Genomic DNA, 22,130 nt, shown 5'->3' on the forward strand with positions numbered 1-22,130 from the left:
CTATGTAAACAGTGACAAACTTCATAGACAATAAAAATTTCCCATAAATAAACCAATCTATGATGTCTATAAAATTTCTTTGATTTTGTGGCCTTAAATCTACCTGTAGATGAACAATCAGCTCTTAATAATCAATAGTAAATTATGTACTGGATATTATTAACCTATACTGAACCATTAAGTGTACTGGAAAACAATATTTGAGATATGATTTAAGTGACAGAATAAAGAAATAAAGAGCTAAAGCTGAGGCTGAGCCTTAAATTAATCTATGCCTTCTGGGAAGCAGTCAAAAGATCACCTACGGCCCCTACATTATATAGGTTCATTAGTGACTTCCTTCCTAAGTTTAAACTTATTGTTATTACTGCAATATGCTTTTTGTTAATTCAGTTTTTGTATTCTTTTCTAATAAAAGAGGAGATTAATGGAAAATGGAAGAAAAGTGAGACAACAGATTCTCCAGAGTTTTACAGGAAAGAGCTTGTTACTCTAAAAAGGGAAAGAAATATTTCTTGGACATACTGATACTGCTGTTTTATTTGCAATGTATTTTCATCCAGGAATTATCCAAGTCCCCTTAGAAACCTACAACAGAGCTAGCAGATATTTTTAGATGATCTAGTAAGAATCTAGCTTTTCAGGCTACTTGTCTGTACTTGTATTTTACCTTGAAGACATCCTATTTTTTTTATATAAGGTGAAAGAAAAGAAATTCACTCAAATCCAGGACTCAGAGTTTCAGACATCTGATAACTTATGACCCTAAAAAATGACTTTAGAGAAGATCTCCTGACCAGCTCTCTCCCAAAAAAGACTGGGACAAGATAGGGACTTTCGAGAAGATTTTTAGTAACAGACATTACCTGATAAAAATTTAATAACAAGTGTCTTGTGAAACAAAATACATCTGCTACCTTTGCTTCATTAACATAATTACTACTCCTAATAGAAAAGAGAACTGACATCAATTAGGACTTTATTTATTTTACTTTGGAGTAGGTATATCACATTCTGTATTTTTAGTTTCCTTACCTATAAAATATTATATAATAATTATGATTTGTTTGTTTGTTTTTTGAGATGGAGTTTCACTCTTGTTGCCCAGGCTGGAGTGCAGTGGCACGATCTCAGCTCATTGCAACCCTCGCCTCTCGGGTTCAAGCAATTCTCCAGCCTCAGCCTCCCGAATAACTGGGATTATAGGCATGTGCCACCACGCCTGGCTAATTTTGTATTTTTAGTAGAGACAGGGTTCTCCACATTGGTCAGGCTGGTCTCAAACTCCCAACCTCAGGTGATCCACCTGCTTCGGGCTCCCAAAGTACTGGGATTACAGGTATGAGCCAACGTGCCTGGCCAATAATTACGATTTTTATCAACTCAGTCTGAAGTAGTTCAGAAAAAAGTCACTACATAAATACCAGAAACTATACATCATTTATAGATTACTGCATTATACAACTATATTACTCTGTATATTGTACTGTATGTACAGTTTTGCTCTTTGTATTCATAGCCATTACAACCTCCTCACAACTTCTATTGGAATTTTAATAACACCTGAAAAATAAGAATAGATGATATGCAAGAATAATATGAAAAATGTTGCCATGAGTAAAATAAAACAGAAAAATTTTCATGTAAATTTCCAAACATAACTAACATGTATATTAATGAACCTACTCACTAAGAATTCAGGCAAGATTTTTCTTAACTACAGATGTAATCACTGGTAACCCAGCAATGACTACTTCATGGCCAAGTGGAAGAGATGGAAAGCTGATCACTTCTGCAGTATAGATCCTTCAGTAGTTCTTTTTTTTTTTTTTTTTTTTTTTTTCTTTTAGACGAAGTGTCCCGCTGTAGCCCTGTCTGGATTGGAGTGCAGTGGCACAATCTCGGCTCACTGCAACCTCCACTTCCCAGGTTCAAGTGATTCCCCTGCCTCAGCCTCCTGAGTAGCTGGAAGGCGCGCGTCAACACACCGGCTAATTTTTGTACTTTTAGTAGAGATGAGGTTTCACCATGTTAGCCAGGACGGTCTTGATTTCCTGACCTCGTGATCCACCCACCTCGGCCTCCCAAAGTGCTGGGATTACAGGGTGAGCCACCACGCCCAGCCCATTCTGTAGTTCTTTAAAATCTTTCCTGACATCATGAGAGATCTGCTAGTTGAAAGAGGAATCATTTCATGATTTTTCAATACCAGATGTATCCCCTCTCAAAAATTCTAAAGTGTTCTCCTAAGTCTACAGCAACTGTATTTAGTGTTCATTTCAGCATGCTATACTCAGACAGCTACCTAAATCAGGGCTGGTTTGTTTTTCCCTTCAGCTACCATCTGAAATATGATTTGCTTACCCACTGGACTCTGAACTTTGAAACCACTATTGTTTTCCAAAGTAGTATTTAGAATTGTTTAAAACTTTAGGGATTCACCAGATATAAACCAATGTAGGTTTGTGTAAACTGACACAAGTTCAGAGGTGGGAGTGATTGTAAAGAATCAGTTATGACTCAATATACTTTGTTAGTAACATATAGCACTTAAAAAAATAACACAAGCATTTTCATATGAATCTAGGGAAACCATTATTTTGCTACAAATCAAAGTGAAAAGGATTCATGATAAAATACTTAAAACTGTATAGGTTTGTAAGATGCTAATGTCTTTCTCAGTTTTCCAATTTTATTTTGTACCTATTACAGAAGTATTTATAAACAAAACATATTAAGACACAGTAGCTCACGCCAGTAATCCCAACACTTTGGGAGGCCGAAGCAGGCAGATCACTTGAGGTCAGGAGTTCAAGATCAGCCTGGCCAACATGGTGAAACCCCATCTCTACTAAAAATACAAAACAGCCAGGTGTGGTGGCACATGCCTGTAATCCCAGCTACTCAGAGGCTGAGGTGAGAGACTCTCTTGAACCCAAGAGGTGGAGGTTGTAGTGAGCCAAAATTGTGCCACTGCACTCCAGCTTGGGTGACAGAGCAAAACTCCATCTCAAATAAAAAGAATGTAAAAGCAGAATATCAGGAACATAAAGTAAAAATATGTAATTTTGTATTGTTCATCTCATTTCAAATCAATTAGTCTGAACTGAATTAGATATATAGATATAGCAAGAAGAATTAAGTCAAATTTTTATTAATTTATTTGAGAGAGAAAAAGACTGTATCCTGTAGCCATAGATTCTACAAAACTGATAATATAAATTATCTAATGTAGAAATTTGCAGGTGGAGTTAAAATCCAGTTTCCAATAGAAAACAAAAATATAGATTATTTCACTTGCTAACAAAGAAATGAGAGACATGGATATGAATAATCTAACAGAAATTTTCTAAGTTCATTTGATCATGAATTTCAATGTATTAATCCGTAAGTATATATAGAAAGACTATGGTTAAAGTTTGACTGACTTTTATTGAAACAAACAACCTAAGAACAAAAGAAACTAGAACCATACAAAATAAGATTAAGGATAAGCCAAAGTTTTACACAAGGTTCTACATATCCATATAATCACACACAATCTTTAAATCTAGTGCAGAAATATGCTGCTAAAGCCTAACAAGAATAATAATACACTTGTCACCCAAGAGATATTTAAGAAAACACTTCCCTTTATTCTGTACCCAAAGAGGATACATACAGTACAATGATACAGTACGATACCACCCTAATACTTAATTATTATTATTTCTAAAACAGGATTTAAAAGACTATTTGCATAAAAATAGAAATCAGGTGGGGCATGGTGGCTCACGCCTATAATCCTAGCTCTTTGGGAGGCCAAGGTGGGTGGATCACTTGAGGCCAGGATTTTGAGACCAGCCTGGCCAAAATGGCAAAACCCCGTCTCCACTAAAAATACAAAAATTAGCTAGGCATGATGGTGCACACCTGTATTCCCAGCTACTCAGGAGGCTGAGGCAGGAGAATTGCTTGAACCCAGGAGACAGAGGTTGCAGTGAGCCAAGACTGCACCCCTGAATTTCAGCCTGGGTGACAGAGCAAGACTCTGTCTCAAAAAAAAAAAAAAAGGAAAAAGAAAAAGAAAAAGAAATCAAGCTTTCAACTTATTTTTTAAATCTGAATTTTTTTGGTAAGCAATTTGACATATTAACAACCCATTTTTTCATTCACTATGCTTATATTATGTTCTTAATATGAACATGTCCACTAAAATCTTGCTCTGTGAAACTTAAAAAGAATTTGTATTCATTTTCTGATGTAGACACTGTGACTTCTTTTTAAGGCAGACATGCAGAGTAAATTATGATGCCTACATTTTTTTCTTCCATAGCAATTTTCCTTGTTTCACTACTTGAGCTAATGTCATCTTGTTCCTGCTTGGTTGTGGTGTTGGAATGTGGGCAGTGGATGAAGCAACATGAAGTGACTTAGTACTATCAAGTATGAATAAAAGCAAAGCCGTCTAGCTAATGTAAAAATTTCCTTTAGCTCAATTATAAGAGTATCAGAAAAGTGGCATGTAGAGGGATTTTAAAGCCATAATATTTCAAAAGACGAAATAAAGTCGGCATCATAAATTTAAGATTTAAAGAAAAAACACATTAAGAATTACTAAATTCTACCTGCATCCCTCACAAGAAATCTGTAATGTGCTTAACTTAGGATTATTGAAACATTTAGAAAAAATATTATAAATATGATATCAGAAAAACTGCAGTGTCAAAAGCTATATTTAAATGAAAGATATTGGTAGAGGGAAATGACATTCATCATAATTCTCTCTTAACATCTGTGTCATGGAAGAACACATATAAATGACGAAACATAAGGATGAAGACTTCTTACCCCATATTTACATTGGCGGGAGGTTGCTCCATACTGGAAACGACATTGCTCATCAGCATCATACACCTGACCTGGGGCCACAGCTGGATAAAGAAAGTCACGCTTGGGAGGCTCATTATCAAGGCAAGTACCACGGCCTGAACTGTTCAACATAAAGGATCAAAGGAAATTAGGTACTCTATGGACTATTTCAGGCACAATTATGAAACCATGTGTTGAGCTTTGTTTTAATAACTTGATGCATGAAAAACAATACATTCTCCCAATAAATAATCACATGACAGAACAGAATAGCTTTACTGAAACCTGAATAAGAGCTCCAAATAATTCATTTCAGCACCAAGACACAATAAAATCATTTCAGACAACAATCTGAAAATGTCATGTTGGCCTTGATTTAAACTAATTTCTCAAGGAATCAAAACAGAATTTCATATTGCTCTAAGCTTCTTGTTTGTTTTCATTCAAAATATAACCACATCTGGTAGTAGAATTAAAAACATGAAATGCAGAAAATTTTTAAAAAATAATTATGGTTATAATCCTTAAAGACCTAATTTATATAGTTCCACCTTGAGCAGAACAATAGATGTTGTGTTAAGGCATGTCCATAGGTTCTTGAAATATTTCACTAATAAATGGGTTGAATGACAGATGAGGCCAAGGACCAAAGTTTTCCTCTCAAATATATTAGAAGTGTTTAGTCTCTCAAAAATTTCATATTTCATCTAGGATCATCAGAATTGGAAAAGAGAATGTTCTCTTCTTTGTATAATTTCTACGTTTCAAGCTATGCCTGCACTCAAACATAATATTTTAATTCAGTGGAACAAATAACATAAAGGTCGCCAAAACCCAGACAGAATACCTTAGTTTAAAAAGCTTTAAACTTTGCTAAATATAATTGCTCATTTTTATTTAGTCAGTGTGCATAAAATAGGACAGATGCTTTTTTACTTTCATTTCACATGTGAGTAAGTTAGAATTTTTAAAGAATTCCTATGCCAACATTTAAAAATTTTTTCCAACATTCCTGTCCATTGTGCCAGCACTTGTGTTTTTTTTTTTTTTCCCAAATCTTTTCCATCCACTTTGCCAAAGGAAAATAATTTCACAAGTAGAAGTTCCTCAACTGTTATTTAGGACAGTACAATTTTTCATTTATAGATAACTAAGAAAGAACTATGCATAACAATCACTTTCCTATTCACTTAAAAGTTTCTTATATTCTTAACATGTCAAAGTCAATTTGTTATATAAAAAGGTATGTTCACACACAGCAGCAAATTAATACCTTTTAAAAACTGAACCATACTATTCCTAAGGTGATACAGAGTTAAAGATGAAAGAGACAGACTACTGTCTTCTTTATATCCTTCTCCTTTCTTTCATGCCCTCCTAATTTTTTAATCAATAAGAAATATTTGGATGGAATATTAAGTATGGTACTAATACAGATGGATTTTACCATTGGCTACTACAATCATTTCGTTTGTCACTGCTCAAGGTATCTAACTAAAAAAGAACAATCTTTTTTCACCCAGCTATCCAGTTTTCATAACAGAACACTTTTTTATTTCCTTTTTATTATACTTTTAGAAATTAACATGTACCTCAGCAAGAAAAATTACCTCTAGATGAATTTTTTAAATAGAATGCTTTTTTGGTTTTATTAAGTAATATATCTTTAATCTATATGGATATGCAAACTTTAGGCAAACGTAATGCTACTAGTAAATTTTAAATTATATATTAAGGTTAATGACAAAGAGGTCATATTTGAATAGTATAATGGGAAAAGAACCATTTTGATAATATGGATATTGGTGAGATAACTGAATTAGTAGTTTAATTCCCCAACTTTCTTCTAAAATATCTGTTTCATTTCTATTGACAATAAAATTATAAACATCTTTATGAAAGGAATTAAATATGTAATAAAAATAAAATAACAAGTTAAGCACTACTATAAATATTTTTTATAGAAAATATTTATTTTAAATTGTGTACTGGAGTAGGTATCCAAGAGGCAAAAAATATTTACAATGACATAATCAAAAAAGTGTAGGATATATTCACCTAAGTGACACCAGCTTTTGGTGACACCAACTTATTTTATTTAAATTTTAAAATAATTACTTTTAGTAATACATAAAATTAACCCAGAATCAGAGAAAGAACTGTGTGGACTCCAAAGAAGAGTTTAAGAATAGATATCCTGAGGAAAAAATTCTTTTCTGATGGCAAATTGGAAACTGACTTAACCCAGCAGGAAGCAAGAATAATTGCTTCATCTAAAATTATTGTTTCAATATATTAATATTAGTGGGCTTCTAATCATGGTTCATGTTCTTTAAAAACTACCAAACCAGAGGACAACTGCAATGGCCTTCACACCACCAAGAATGCCATGAACTGCACACACCTGTGGTCAAAACTCTTCTAAGAAAGTTTATCCCAAACGTGTGTTTTTGTTTTAGTTCTTTGGAAGCACCTATTGCTTTGTATTAATGTAGTCTAGACAAGTCTTGTTCTCCTTTTCCAGTATATTTTTACAGAAGAATAAAACACCATATGAAATACAACATAAAGGAAAACCATATGGATCTTTTAAAATGAACCAGTATTTAGAAAAACGGAATAAACAAAGGACTTTTGAAATGGATTTGGTTATATTTGTACAAATTAGCAAGGCTTACAAGTCAAGTGTCTGCCAGTAAAGCAAATGTGGGGATATATCTGCAAGGTGGATTTAAATTGTCTGTACATTTCAATGCATGTTTACTACATGTGTAGTACATTTTCCTTCTAGTAACCATATCTGGTATATACAGTAAAACCTTGATTTAAATATTTGAGGGATGGGATCGTTTTCCTGTTTTAATTCTTTTATTTTGTTTTAAGATGGGGTCTCGCTGTGTCACCCAGGCTGGAGTGAAGTGACATGATCACACCTAACTTCAGCCTTGAACTACTGGGCTCAAGTGATCCTCCCACCTCAGCCTCCCGAGGAGCTAGGACCAGAGGCACGTGCCACCATGCCTGGCTAATTTTTGTATCTTTTGTAGATAGTGAGTCTCACCAGCTTGCCCAGGCTGGTCTAGAACTCCTGGTCTCAAGAGATCCTCCTGCCTTAGCCTCCCAAAGTGCCGGGATTATAGGCATGAACCACTGCATCCGGCCTATATTTGAATTCTTAACTAAGGGTTAAGCAAGAAAAATGCTTTTTGCACTATGTTAACCAAAATTTGTCTGCTACTTTCCTGCTATGTTCAAGTAACTAAAGTCTATAGACAATAATTATTAGTCACTAATTAATTCTTAAAATAATTCTGGATATTTTCATGCCTCTGAGTCATCAATTACCATTATGAAATATTACAGATACAGGTACAGAGGTGGAAGACATAGATGCGAGCAATGTATATTTAACCCTGGGAGTGCTTTTCCTTATTTTTTTTTCCTATGAAAATTCTCAAGTGCTTTATTCCAGTAATAGCCCTCATTTCCCCCCACCCCCAAAGGTAACTACTATTCTGACTTTTTATAATAATAATTTCCTTGCTTTGCTTAATAATTTTACTGTCTAATTATTATTCATCTGCCTGTTTTGAGACTCTATATAAAAGTAGTCATACTGTAGGTAGTCTTTTGTGACTTTATTCTTTTGCTCAATATCGTGAATATGAGATACTTTTATGTTGATGTGTGTAAATGTAATTGTAGCCAGTTCATTTTTATTGTTCTTTAATATTCCATTTATAAGTATGTCACAATTATTTATAATTCCTCTACTAATAAATATCTGGATTATTTCCAATTTCTAAGAATTGCAAATTATGCTGATATGAACACTTTTTGTATGTTTCCTGGTATAAATGTGTAAATCTATTAGGTTGGTGCAAAAGTAATTGTGGCTTTGCAATTACTTTAATGGCAAAAACCACAATTACTTTTGTGCCAACCTAATATCTCCTTTCATAAAATATTAGATATAAGTTGTTGTCTTATATTTTGTAATTATCTCGTTTTTTTAAAAAATTGAAATTTATGGGAAATTTTTATTTAATCTAGGGTTCTAGCTAATGGAGATATAACTATACAATCCTTACAATGTCCAGTGTTATTTATGCTACTATCAAAATTATAATAGTACTGTAGTGATACTATATACAAATCTTCTCATCAAATAATAATTTTAAACATAGATGGTTTGTACGTAGGTGTAATATGCAAATGTTTCCAGTCATAAAACATGAACCTCACTCATTATCAAATGTAGAATAGTCTCCATCTATGATATGTAGTTACAACATTATTAAACATGTACTTGTCAGAGCAAAATTGTACATATAAAAAGTAGACCTGTGATTATTTTCCTAGCAGCATATAATCACAACTAAAAAGCCAAACCCTAGTTAATATCTACAGCAACACAGATAATTATTGAATTCCTAGCCTCTATTTTTGTTTATGCTTCTAAGACCAAGCAAAAAAATGCATTAGTTTCAGAATATACTTCTCCCTTGATTATGAAATTCATAGTAAATCAAAGTATATTTACATTTCCCAAAATGTTTGCAGCATGATGAGAAAGTCATATTTTATGAATTCTACTTCTAATTTAGAGAGGTCTTATTTGCATAGTCCAAAAATTAGCCTTGAATATAGGAATATGAGTTAGAGTTCGGTCTTCAGCAAAAATTTAGATTCCTATGTAAAATATGCATTCATGGCTTTGTTTCCAGAACACATTAGGATATACTCCTAATTGTGATTTTAGATGTATTTTCACTAAAACAGTTATACCATAAAATAGAAACTTTTAGTCCATAATACAGTGGGTCAATCTAAAAACTAAATCTTTCTCTATAACCCTGTACATATCTTAACAGTCTCTTAACAACAACAACAACAAAAAGTTAACACTTAATGCCACCTCCTATTTTTATTCCACTAAGTTGTGCTGATTCATAAATTAAGCAAAACAGAATTGGGTTGATATCATCTATAGTAAGTCAACCATCTTACATACTATATTCTCATAAACTGCTTTGTCAGTCTTCTCAATGAAGCTAACAACGTACTGCCTTGTAAGGCAAATCTTTCTCTCTCACCCTTAATATAACTGAGCTTGAAGCTTTCAAGACACAAATACTGTATTGAGAGTGGTTTACCCTTTTCCCCCTATATATAATTACGACTTATCAAAGTTATTATGATTAGAGCAAGGTTCCCCAAATGTATCAGATAAACAGAAGGAGGAGAAACCTGTTTTGCCAAGCTCTTAGATTCTACATTTATTTAAAAAGGTTTCATCTATAAAGATTGTTTTTTATATAACAGCCTGATGTTGACTTTCGAAGGTCATTGCTAGAGAGGAAATGTGAGTGCTTTGGTCATCTTGCTCATCTTATATCACTTCTCTTGTAGCTCCACAGTCACCTTTCCTCCTAGGTCAACTCTGACCGTAACATTGCTTCTTTTAATACGTTCAGCTTCCATCCTTTCTGTGAAAATGTCTACTCTGTGTTTAATTTGGAACTGTAGGAAATTTTGCTATGGATCTTTGACAGTTCAAACAAGTTAACAGGCTTTAATTTTAATAGAGCAAGAGTTGATTCACAGAGCCCCCATAATTTTTTAATACTATATGAAATTATTCTGTACTATTGCTAAGTGGTGGAAAATGTACGAAAAACTGGCTTAAATTACTTCTGGCTGTCTACCACTGCCTGGTAAATTAGCCCATAGTCATCAATGAGTGTGAGCCATAATACCAGGTTCACCTTTCTCTATATTCTAAATAAATAAATAAATCAGTCCCGCAGGCAGATAGGAAAGACACTACCTGCAAAGCCGTCGCCGGAAAACATCAGAAGCTGGCATAACACGTCCATTTTAACGGAAATGGGTTCTTTATTATTTAATCAGGACGGCTTCTGGGCGATTCATGAACCACTTATTGAATCACCGAGTTTAAGAAATCTGAAAAAAAATATTGGGAGTTGGTAAACTCCTGATTGATCAGTAGCACCTAGTGTTTTAGAATGACACGAGAGACTTTGTATTCTATTGGCCATGGAATCGTTTTCAGTTGAACATAGTGAATAGTGAATCTCTATAAATCATAGAAAGCTCATTGTTAAAATCCACCATCATCTTTGGCCTATACAGCTACTAAGTAGAGAAAGGTATGCGTTTTGTTGGCTGGGCTGCAGTTCCTAAACAATTCATCTTTCAAGATTCTTTTTCTTGAGAAGAGAAGCTAAAATAAAATGTTATGAGCCTTTTTGAGCCAACTATAAAACATAAATGTAACCTCAATCCCTGATCAAAATAGCACTGGATTTTAAAAAATATCACGCATAGCTGTTAAAGCAATTAAGTTCACTGCATTAATAAAAAGGAACAAAGAAATTCAAGAAAGTTACTGTTATGTCTTTGTGCTCTGGTGAACTGACCTTTTTAAAGAGCCTTGTGTTTAAAAACCCTTTATTGCTTGGTCAGATTATAATCAGATTTGTTTAGTTTTATTATTAAAGAGGAGGGAAAGCCAAGTTTTCCCCAAGTCTCTACCCATTGTGCTTCACATCTATCTTTCATTAATAGTTTTAACTTTGTGAGCATTCCCATGAGAATGTACATGGAAATATTTTTATAAAATACAGGATAAATAAGCCCATTAGAACCCTGTCAACACTAATCATGCTTACACATACAAAATGCAAAGAGGCAATAAGGCTTAAATAATGCTTTTTGGATCAATTCTTTTAATTAATTCAATGGAACACTTTATTGAAACTAGTAATACTTTTATGTCCCTCACCAAACCAGTGGTGATTTTTAAACTGTATTTTACCAGCAATTTAAGGATTCCCTTTTGGAGTGTCTTAGCCTCAATATGGTTTCAAGTAGACAAGATCTGACAGGAGATCACAACTGGTCCTTGTATTTAGTATACAGAGATGGTACTAGCAAATGAGCTGTGCAATATAGCCAATGGGACAGAAACAAGATAAAGGAGAAAAGAAAACGGTACAAAAGCAATAACAACAACAGCAACAACAACGAAAACAACAAGATAAGAGCAACCATCAGAAATGCACAAGAATCCTGAGCATGTTACACAGTTTGTCTTTCTGGTGATGGACATTAATACTCCATTATAAAAACATAAGCCAAGTCAAGGGAGAAATTCCAGATCTGACTTGATGTCTAAGGAGAGCAGATCTTCAAAAATGTTTTAGGTAAACGATCTCATTAAAAACATCTTAGAACGTGATATTGCTAGTGCTTTGTATTAAGAACAACCAAAAGATATCTTACAAATGCTCTGTGGTCTACCTTTATAGCACTTCAATCAGTTTTCACTGTAGGCAAGTATAATCTTATACTCTTCTGTTACTAAGATTAAAAGTTATTAGGTTATAATATGGTTATCAGAAGAACCACCTTCTCAAATAAATTTCAAATTCCTTCAACTTTATTATTACATTAATTTAAAATAGCTCATTTTAAACATTTATCTTTTGATTTGTTTTTTAATAAAGCATTGTGCTAGGTAATTTAAAGTCTCTTGTTTGTGACCTTTTAAAAATATCTAATCATAGTTTTCAAAATATATGCTCTGGCTATTAGTAGATATGAAGGAAATTTTAATAAATAATGTTACCGTATGTAACCTGTTTGAATTTTTAAAATTTTACAATATAATTGTTTTAATATAAACTTTGAACAGAGCCAATTTTTAAGAAGAATTTCCATTGCTGGTCTGTACTTTATGTATACCTTACTTTTTCACAGAGTATTTAATTTCTCTTCCACAAGGAAAAAAAAAATGGCACAAAACAGTTAAAAATCATGGTAAAGCAATAAAGCACTGAAATCTTGATATTATTTAAAATAATATTTACCATTTAAAGAATGTCTGTTATATATTTTATACACATTATAGCATGACACATAATTACATATATAACACCTGATGACATAAACAGTATGACTTAACTTCATTTAACAACTTAGGACACTGAAGATTAGAAAAGTTAAGGGACACACACTTAGAAGTGAGACCCAAGTCTATCAGTTTCCAAAGTACAATCTTCAAGCCCTATGCAAGTGAGATGTAGAAGAACATCTGATTTCCTTAACATGCTTATACCTGAGCTAATTTGTATTCTTCACATTTAAATAACCAGACTCTTGGAATATACATTAAAGAACCAAAAAGTTCTCAAACTGCAGAAAAATGGATCGCTTAATACATTTTCAAAAACAAATATTTTTCTCAAAGTGTTCATTTCCTTGGTGTTTGGTTATTTTTTGTTGTTGTTTGTTACTATTAGATACTTTGGCTCTCCTATAGAACTCAGTTTTTTCACCGACAAAATAAAATATGTAATCACTGAACATAAGTTTGGCCTATGTACTATTAAATCATACAAATCTGAATGCTTTCTGAAATTGTGTCCCATTTATTAAACAATTGTAACACTCACACCATCAGTCCCACTTATATCCTTGCTCCACTTCCTCTATTCTATAAATTCTATATGAAGAAAAAAAATTGCCACAATGATATATTAAAGTATTTAAGAAACAGTTGATATATCAGTAGGCCCTATAAAAGTTACTCATTATGCAAAGTTGAAAGCACTACATATTAGGCTTCTACCAGTGGCTTACTTCTGGAGCAATTTATCATCACTCTCCAGAGATTACTTACTCTAGAAAGCTGGTGATGTAGTCTCGACTGCACGCAGACCAGGAAAAAGGATTGGTATTCGCAGTAATGTGAGCTGCCATAAGTTTTGCTGCTTCATGACCTTTCGTCCCACAAGAATTTCCAATTCCATCATGGTTCATACCAAAACTGTTTTAATGAGGAAGAAACATAGAAAAAATAAATTAAAAAAAAAAAAACCAACACATCCCTTATTTCCTTGTTTGGCCATTTATTAGCCTTATCAACATATGCCTTCCATCGGGATAGGCCATATCCTCTAAAGAAATTTAGGATTAAAATTAAAGAGACTAAGGAATAAAGAATACTTCAGTGATACAACACATGTCTAAATCTCTTTAAATGTAGTCACATACTTTCACCTGTTATCACACGTTTCAATTTCTCCTTGAGCCGAATATATTACATATCAATTCTTACTTTATAAATTATAAAACAGATTTAGCAAAGATAAACAACCTGCTAAAGATCACACAGTTTGTCAGTGTTGGAACTGTTAGCAGAACCTACCTTTTAATATGTTAGTGTTCATCCTACCTCACTATGCTGAATCCAAAAGAGAATTATAAGAAGATAGCTATGATCAGTTGAGTTTTAGGTTATAGGCCAAATACAGAAGTCCTTTTTCTTATTAATATTAATAAAAGATAATTTAACACACATATAATTTGTAGTCGTATGTGTGTTTCAAAACGCCTTTTTGAAAACCATAGATATAGTTAAGGATTATGGTTTTTCTTTATTGTGGCCTCCTTCATTTAAAAAATATTTTGTCATTTTTTTCCTGTGTTATATAGCCACGCTTAGTGCTAACAATGTGATCTAAAAACACATTTTTACAATAAAAATGTTTTCCTGAAAAGGATATACCCACTACATACCCTATATGTGTGTGTGTGTTTATACAATGTATGTGTAATACAGATTACATATACGTTTTAACCTTTCTTCACAAGTAACCAGAAGTTTAGGTTGAATATTACTAAGAAAATAAATTTATGTGTCTGTTATGACATATATTCTAGTAAGTGCACCATGATATGTGTCCAAGAAAATGTCACTAGAGTATAAAATAGATGAGGATAGTTGCTGGAGAAAAAATCTGGAAAGGTAGTTGGGAATAGTTAAGTACAAGATAATTAATAAAAGTAAATATTAATATCAGTCCTCTTGGCAGCATAGAAACAGGGAAGATTTGTAAGTAAGAGCAACTGAAGATTTCTGAGTCAGGGAATATGGAATTGATCTGTCTATTAGACAAGTAATTATAGTAACTCCATGGTGGAGATACTGAAGTAGGAAGAGAATGGAGCCAGGGGAGTAGTCAGAAGATCATTACCAACTGAGAACTGATATTGATCTGAACAAGGGTGCTGGATAAACAGGTAGAATTAGGTTTGAGACATGCTTAGGAAGCAGAATTAATTGACTTTCATAAGTACAACATTAAAAGAGTTATAATAAAGACATATAATATGTCCGCATAGGCCGGGCCCAGTGGCTCACACCTGTAATCCCAGCACTTTGTGGGGCTGAGGCGGGAGGATTATCTGAGGTCAGGAGCTCGAGACCAGTCTAGCCAACATGGTGAAACCCTCTACTAAAGATACAGAAAAAATTAGCCGGAGGTGGTGGTGCACACCTGTAGTTCCAGCTACCCAGGAGGCTGAGACATGAGAATCACTTGAACCCAGAAGGCAGAGGTTGCAGTGAGCTGAGATCGTACCACTATACCATAGCCAGGGTGACAGAGCAAGGCTCTGTCTCAAAAAAAAAAAAAAAAAAAAAAAAAAAAAAATATATATATATATATATATAGTATTATATATATATTTTTTCCTCTCAGCCCCATATATGTGCATACACACATATTAGGAAGAGCTAGTAATTCAGGTGGAGGAAAAAAAATAAGCAAAGAAAGAGAAGTGTATGACAGTATCCAGAGCCCTAAATTAAAACATCAAATAACCTTCCAAGAACACCAATATTTAGTATTCTAGGCCGACCTCAACACAGTGGAGTCTCTGTGAATGGTCTTCAAGGAATATGCAGGTGAAGTGTCAAGTGTGTTGAATCAGACGTACATTCTGTCAAAATAATCAACTATGGATTTACATAAAGACCTCAGTAGTGTAAACGGGTAATATTCCTTATTTCTCTGAAATGTTGACGCTACTGTGTTAATAACACTATGATTCTTTTCAAGTAATGATAGCTTTAAAATACTATTTCCTTTTAGCGGCAATTTTATACGTATCTCTATTTCATGTTAACATAGGTATGTAGACAGGCTCAGATGGCTTTAAGAGCATCAATTTCGAGATTCTTGACTCCTTATGCACTCTTTTCTAAAAACAAATCAAGCTCCTACTTTCAAAATTCTATCTCCTGTCTTACAAAGAAAGGCATATCTTTCACCTATCTATAATTTTATAATAGTGCATTGCCTTGGAGTATAAAAACATGATGCCAAGAAAAGAGGCAACTGAACATTTGTGTCAATGTTAAGAGAATAACTTTTGATGATTGATTTTAATTAAACCATATCAGGGAGTTTCCAATTCCTCACTTTTATCAGGTTTGCAGGAGCACATAATCAAATAACCAGCTGATCAATGGTTAAAACTATTCTTTGATGATAGATTCCCATGGTTATATTTTGACAAATAATTCAAAAGGAGTTCAAAGAGTTGAGTGATATTTCTTTTCTTTTTTTTTTTTTGAGACGGAGTCTCGCGCTGTCACCCAGGCTGGAGTGCAGTGGCCGGATCTCAGCTCACTGCAAGCTCCGCCTCCCGGGTTCACGCCATTCTCCTGCCTCCGCCTCCCGAGTAGCTGGGACTACAGGCGTCCGCCACCTCGGCCGGCTAGTTTTTTGTATTTTTTAGTAGAGACGGGGTTTCACCGTGTTAACCAGGATGGTCTCGATCTCCTGACCTCGTGATCTGCCCGCCTCGGCCTCCCAAAGTGCTGGGATTACAGGCTTGAGCCACCGCGCCCAGCCTGAGTGATATTTCTATAATAAACTCCTTTTATCCCTGTCTACTTCTTATGTGGGCAAATTTTCTCAGCATTCACATCTATAGAAATGGAATTGATGCTGAAATCCTGCCTCGTTATAGCACTACATACATAAATGCAATAATTGAAAAAATACATCCAATTAACAATATCTTCTAATAAAAACTTTACTTATATTTAATTATTTATCAGAATTTGTAATATGTATATGTTCTTCCAAACAATCACTGAAACTAATAATTATTGTAATGTAATGAACATCAAATCTGGAAGAAAATTTTTATTTTCTTTCTGATCATAGAAACAAATTAATAAATGTTAATATACATGTTTTTGCTGTAGAGATATATAATACAGTGTATAATTTTAAAATACTCAAGCATAAAATATATTTTAAAATATATTAGGATATATTAAAATATACATTAAGATAAAGTTCTAAAGGGGAATGAGCACATTGAATTAAAAGAGGGGAAAATGATGTAAATTTTGACTACAGAACCTGTTGATGTATTTTTTAAATGCATAATGATAGTTACCTAATTGCTATGGCATTTAGATTAAACTGCATATAATTAAGAGAGGGATATATCAATTCTATTTTTAAATAACAATATTTGCAACACTGGAAATTCTATCCTTTGCAATTACTTAGACATAAAAGGAAAAATTTTAGACATCAACTGAAAAATACACAATAAGGTACATGATTTTTAAAAATCCTTTCAGATGTATGTAAGCCAACAGATTTTAAAACCAATGAACTCAAGTACTGAAGGAGAAAATCCTGAGTTTTATTTCTATTAATAATCTTTATAGTTTAGCTGTCAGCTGTGGATAGTTGTCTCAAGGATTTAGGTTTTAGTCATTTAAGAGAATATATACTTCTGTAACCTATATTTCAAACATAAGAAATCCCAGAAATGATCTGGCAATGTCAAATAGTTCACTTACAGTGACACAAAGTACAATGTAAGTTTACAACTGACATTCATGACATCAGCTTCAAAAGATCCCTTTAATAGGATATTCAGGCTGTAGTATAAAATATATTTCTTTTTTGGCAGATGTATATTGTGGAATACTAAGCAGAAGTTAGAAGTAACAAACAAGATAGATGTCTACACATTAATATGAGTGGATCTTTTTTGGGGCAATGGGGCCGGGTCTGGCTCTGTCACCCGGGCTGGAGTGCAGTGGCACAATCACGGCTCACTGCAGCCTCGACCTCCTGTGCTCAAGCAATCCTCCCACTTCATTCTCCCAAGTCGCTGGGACCACAGGTGTGCAACACCAAACCTGGCAAATTTTTAAATTTTTCATAAAAATGGGGTCTCGGCCGGGCGCGGTGGCTCACGCCTGTAATCCCAGCACTTTGGGAGGCCGAGGCGGGCGGATCACGAGGTCAGGAGATCGAGACCATCCTGGCTAACACGGTGAAACCCCGTCTCTACTAAAAATGCAAAAAATTAGCCGGGCGAGGCGGCGGGCGCCTGTAGTCCCAGCTACTCGGGAGGCTGAGGCAGGAGAACGGCGTGAACCCGGGAGGCGGAGCTTGTAGTGAGCCGAGATCGCGCCATTGCACTCCAGCCTGGGCGACTAAGCGAGACTCTGTCTCAAAAAAAAAAAAAAAAAAAAAAAAATGGGGTCTCACTATGTTACCAAGGCTGATCTCAAACTCTGGGCTCAAGTGATCCTCCCATCTTGGCCTCCCAAAGTGCTGGAATTGTAGGCATGAGCCCTCACATCTGGCCTATATGAGTGGATCTTAAAAAGAGTAAAAAATATATAGTTAAGAAAGGGAGCAAGATCTGTGGCGCTACACCATATAAGTAAACGAAAGTTACATATACAATCTTGAATAACAAAAAAGTCTGAATAATTATTCCAGATTAAATACTCAAAAGATAACAAGTAAATGCAGTGGAAACTGGATTAGGGAGAAAAAAAAATGCTACAGAAAACAAACATTGCTGGCGACAATAAATGAAATTGGAGTATGAACTGTATACTAGATAATAGTAGTGTATCAATATCAAACTTTCTAATTTGACCATTGTATGACAGCTATATAGAGACTATCCTTTGTTCTTAGGAAATACATGCTAAAATGTTTAGGAAAAAAGGATATAATGTCTACAGCTTACTCTCAAAGAGATCAGAAAAATATTTATGGACATATAAATAGAGAAAGATAAAACAAGTGTTGTAAAATCTTTACTATTTTTGAATCTAGGTGACAAACACATGGTAAATCTTTCTACTATAGTAATATTTCTGTAAATATGAAATCATTTCAGACTTAAAAAGTAAAAAGTAAACACACAACAAAACAATCTGCAATATTTTATGAGGATACATAGGGATTCAAATATACATATCAAATTTATCTGAGTAACTGTCTACGAGAGGAGATAAGTGGGACTATAGAAATATAAAAACTAATACAGGCATTAAACAAGAAGGGTCCCTGCTTATACTGATACAGATAATGATGCTGTGCCTTGAACTAAATATAGATAAATAATAGAGAGAAGAAAAACTAACTCAACTCTCTGCTGTTGAGTTTCAAAAATAATAATTTAAAAAAAGAAGAACAAAAACAAGAACAAAGAAGTGTTTGGCAAACCTTGGGCCCACCCCAATGGATGAATAGTGGTAACAAGGGAATATCTCCATTGCCAGTTTTATGTGTTTAGTAAACATTTCAGATTACATTGAGTTAATGATTCTCATTTGTGGAGGGTTTTAGGAACACACACACACAGATAGAGAAAAAGAGTCACAGGGACACACACACACGCACACATATGCACACACAGAGACAGATACATATTGGGAGAGACAGTCATCCTTGGGCCTTCTGTGATCCTCCACATCTTGCTGCATGTGCCTGATCACTTGTTCTTTTACTCAGGCCATTTTTTAGGGTAATTTTGAGAGATGAGGTAACATCTCTCCTCTTGGACAAAGAACAGGTTAACTTAATACTTGCTATAAAAGTGGTAGATTCCTTAAGCTCCATGTTTCTCAGTTGCAATGCAAACTCACTGCGTGTGCAGCATTTATATGGGCCATATGGTGTCACCCTTGTGGAATTTGGGGCCAAGGGGAACCAATGTAAATATATTGATGCTTATGATGCTTGCTGTACTGTAATAACATCTTTTGCCTCTGACCCAGAAATATCATGTAGCCAGCATTCATGTAGCAGTAATGGGTAACATAGAATATTAAGAAGACATGAACTCAAGGATTGTGACTTAATAAAACTAATACTTTTGCTGCTTCATCAAGGACACTCAAGTGAAAATGGCGTGGGTTTTATTGTGAGTGCATAGGAGTTACAAACACACTGAATACTAGTATGGCTGTCTTGATTCAGGCTAAGGTGTCAGCATTTATTCCCACAATTGCTTTTACACAATCAGTGCAAATATCAATATGGTTTTTGTTGTTTTTTTTTTAGGCAAATGAAGTCTTAATATTGTTAAACTAGTTTTGATCTGAAAATGCCTCAGAGATCCCAGGGATCACTGCTCTAGTATAGATGTGCAAAATAAACTGTTGGGTCATAAATTGCATAAAATTTCAAATTTACTAGACAATGCCAAACAGCTTTTCAAAGTGATTGCACCAATTTACATTCTCACCTGCAGTGTGTAATAATCCTAGTTGCACCATATCTTCACCAATATTTAGTATTTTCAGATTTCTTAATTTGTGCCAAACATGGTAGGTATAATTTGCCTTTCTCTGAATATTAATTAGGTTGAACATCTTTTTTATATGCTTATTGACTCCTTGGATGCCTTCTTTTGTAAAGTGTTCAGGTACTTTGCATATTTTCTATTGGGGTATTTGATTTTATTAATTTGTAGTTCTTCATATATTCTTGAAACTGGACTGTATCAGTTAAATGTGTTTAACTGTAACACAGTAGCAAACACCTTTTCCTCCACTGTACCGTTTGTTTTATGGTATCTTTTGATTAAACTCTTAATTTTAATGTGGTTGAACTGGTTAATCACACGTTTCATGTTCTTAAATCTTGTTTAAAAAAATCCTTCTTTACCCTAAGGTCACGGGGATTTACTTCCATATTATCTTCTGAAATCATTAATAGTTTGATTTCCACATTTAAGTATTGCTGGATCCTATGTATGCTTAGTTTTGTAAGAAACTGCCAAAGTGTCTTCCAAAGTGGCTGTTAATAATAAATTTTTAAGCCTATGTGTATAGCTTGACACTGAATTCCATTTTTACTAGTTATCCCACTGAGCAAAAAGTATGGTTTATATTTCATTTTATTCACTGTACCTAGCATATAAACAGTCTAACAATTGGTGATAAAGGCTTAGAGGTTTAGTGAAGTGAACTGAATCTCAGTGGAGGTCGATATTTCATTTGGATAAACTGAGGAGACTCATGAGGTTAAAATGCAGACCTAATAAACAGTCTCTTGTAAAACGTGGGATCCAGAGGATCTGCCATGAGTTCCATTTTCACTATGATGAATTTTGCCCTTTTTTCTGCCCGTTTGTTCCTGCAATTACCACACTGGAGTTATGCAATTCACATATACAGCAAGGCTCCACTCTGCTCATGGGATCAGGGACCAATTGCATTCATTGTTAGAGAGAATTTAAAGAGATGGAAGCCATTAGCTTTGTAGAGCAGCATTAAAATATGGCATATTGTTGGTCCAGTTCTATTCTAGTTTTCCAGTGAATTCTAGTAGTTAGGCTCTGGTCCTGTTTCTTGTGAACAAGACACTATTTTATACCCCAGTCTGAGAAACTAAATCACTTGTCTAGTTCCCCTGCTCCTGAGACTCTGAGATCCTGGCCAGTACTTCATTTCTCTTTAAGCAAGGATCCCATCTGGCTTTGGGGTATTAAAGTCACAGTCTCCCTTGTTCTCCAACCTCTGGGACATACACTTACAGCAATCCACAGGACTTCCATGATGTTGACAATTTCCTGACTGAATCTGTATCTAAGCTCTGATGCCAGACTAAACTAGTAAAGTTCTCATAATGTGAATTGGATATAATGTGCTTAATTCATTAGTTAACATAATTTGCTTTAACTAGACCCATGTTGATTATACAGCAGGGGGTATTGGGAACTAGACCAACTTCGAAGAAAAAAATAAAAAGCCTGTGTCTGTAGCATAGGAACACATGGTTGCTTCAGTCTAGGTACTTCATTGGAGTGTTATTTAGTTATGTGTGCTTCTGTTAAGAACTGCTGGTGCCTATGCATTGTGCTCCATGTAAAAACGCCAGGTCAAGGCGAAAGGAATAGAGAAGACAGTGTTAGTGGAGCGTGGCTTAAAAGGAAAAACTGATGCAATTATATGTGTTTTGTTAGGTTTGATCGAAGCCTTTAATTGTTTAATTTCTGCAGGAAAACTAACTATAAAATTGTGAACTGGAAACTCTGGGTGGTAATCAATTTTTTTCATATGCAAGTAATACTTTTAAACATAATTATAAATAACATAGGATCTTAAGAATTGCAGTTATTGC

At 34.2% G+C, this 22,130-nt stretch overlaps 1 protein-coding gene across 18 annotated transcripts in view; it reads right to left on the reverse strand.

Moving 5' to 3' along the window:
- ADAMTS6 (ADAM metallopeptidase with thrombospondin type 1 motif 6) overlaps positions 1-22,130 on the reverse strand; it is a 330,357-nt gene that overhangs the window by 132,525 nt on the left and 175,702 nt on the right. For 16 of the 18 annotated variants that reach the window (XR_012413697.1, XR_010587386.2, XR_012413698.1 and 13 more), the window contains 2 exons: positions 13,559-13,705; positions 4,831-4,972 (listed from right to left, as the gene is read on the reverse strand). Coding sequence is in view for 11 of the 18 variants with exons in the window: in XM_015451548.4 (XP_015307034.1) it covers positions 4,831-4,972; positions 13,559-13,705 (289 nt within the window). In the remaining 7 variants the exon portion in view is untranslated. Of the gene's footprint in view, positions 1-4,830; positions 4,973-10,681; positions 10,819-13,558; positions 13,706-22,130 lie in introns of those variants that run through there. The other 2 variants (XM_073993518.1, XM_073993517.1) reach the window with 1 other exon arrangement.

The sequence above is a fragment of the Macaca fascicularis genome, chromosome 6 (assembly GCF_037993035.2).
Source record: "Macaca fascicularis isolate 582-1 chromosome 6, T2T-MFA8v1.1".
Taxonomy (NCBI): Eukaryota; Metazoa; Chordata; class Mammalia; order Primates; family Cercopithecidae; genus Macaca; species Macaca fascicularis.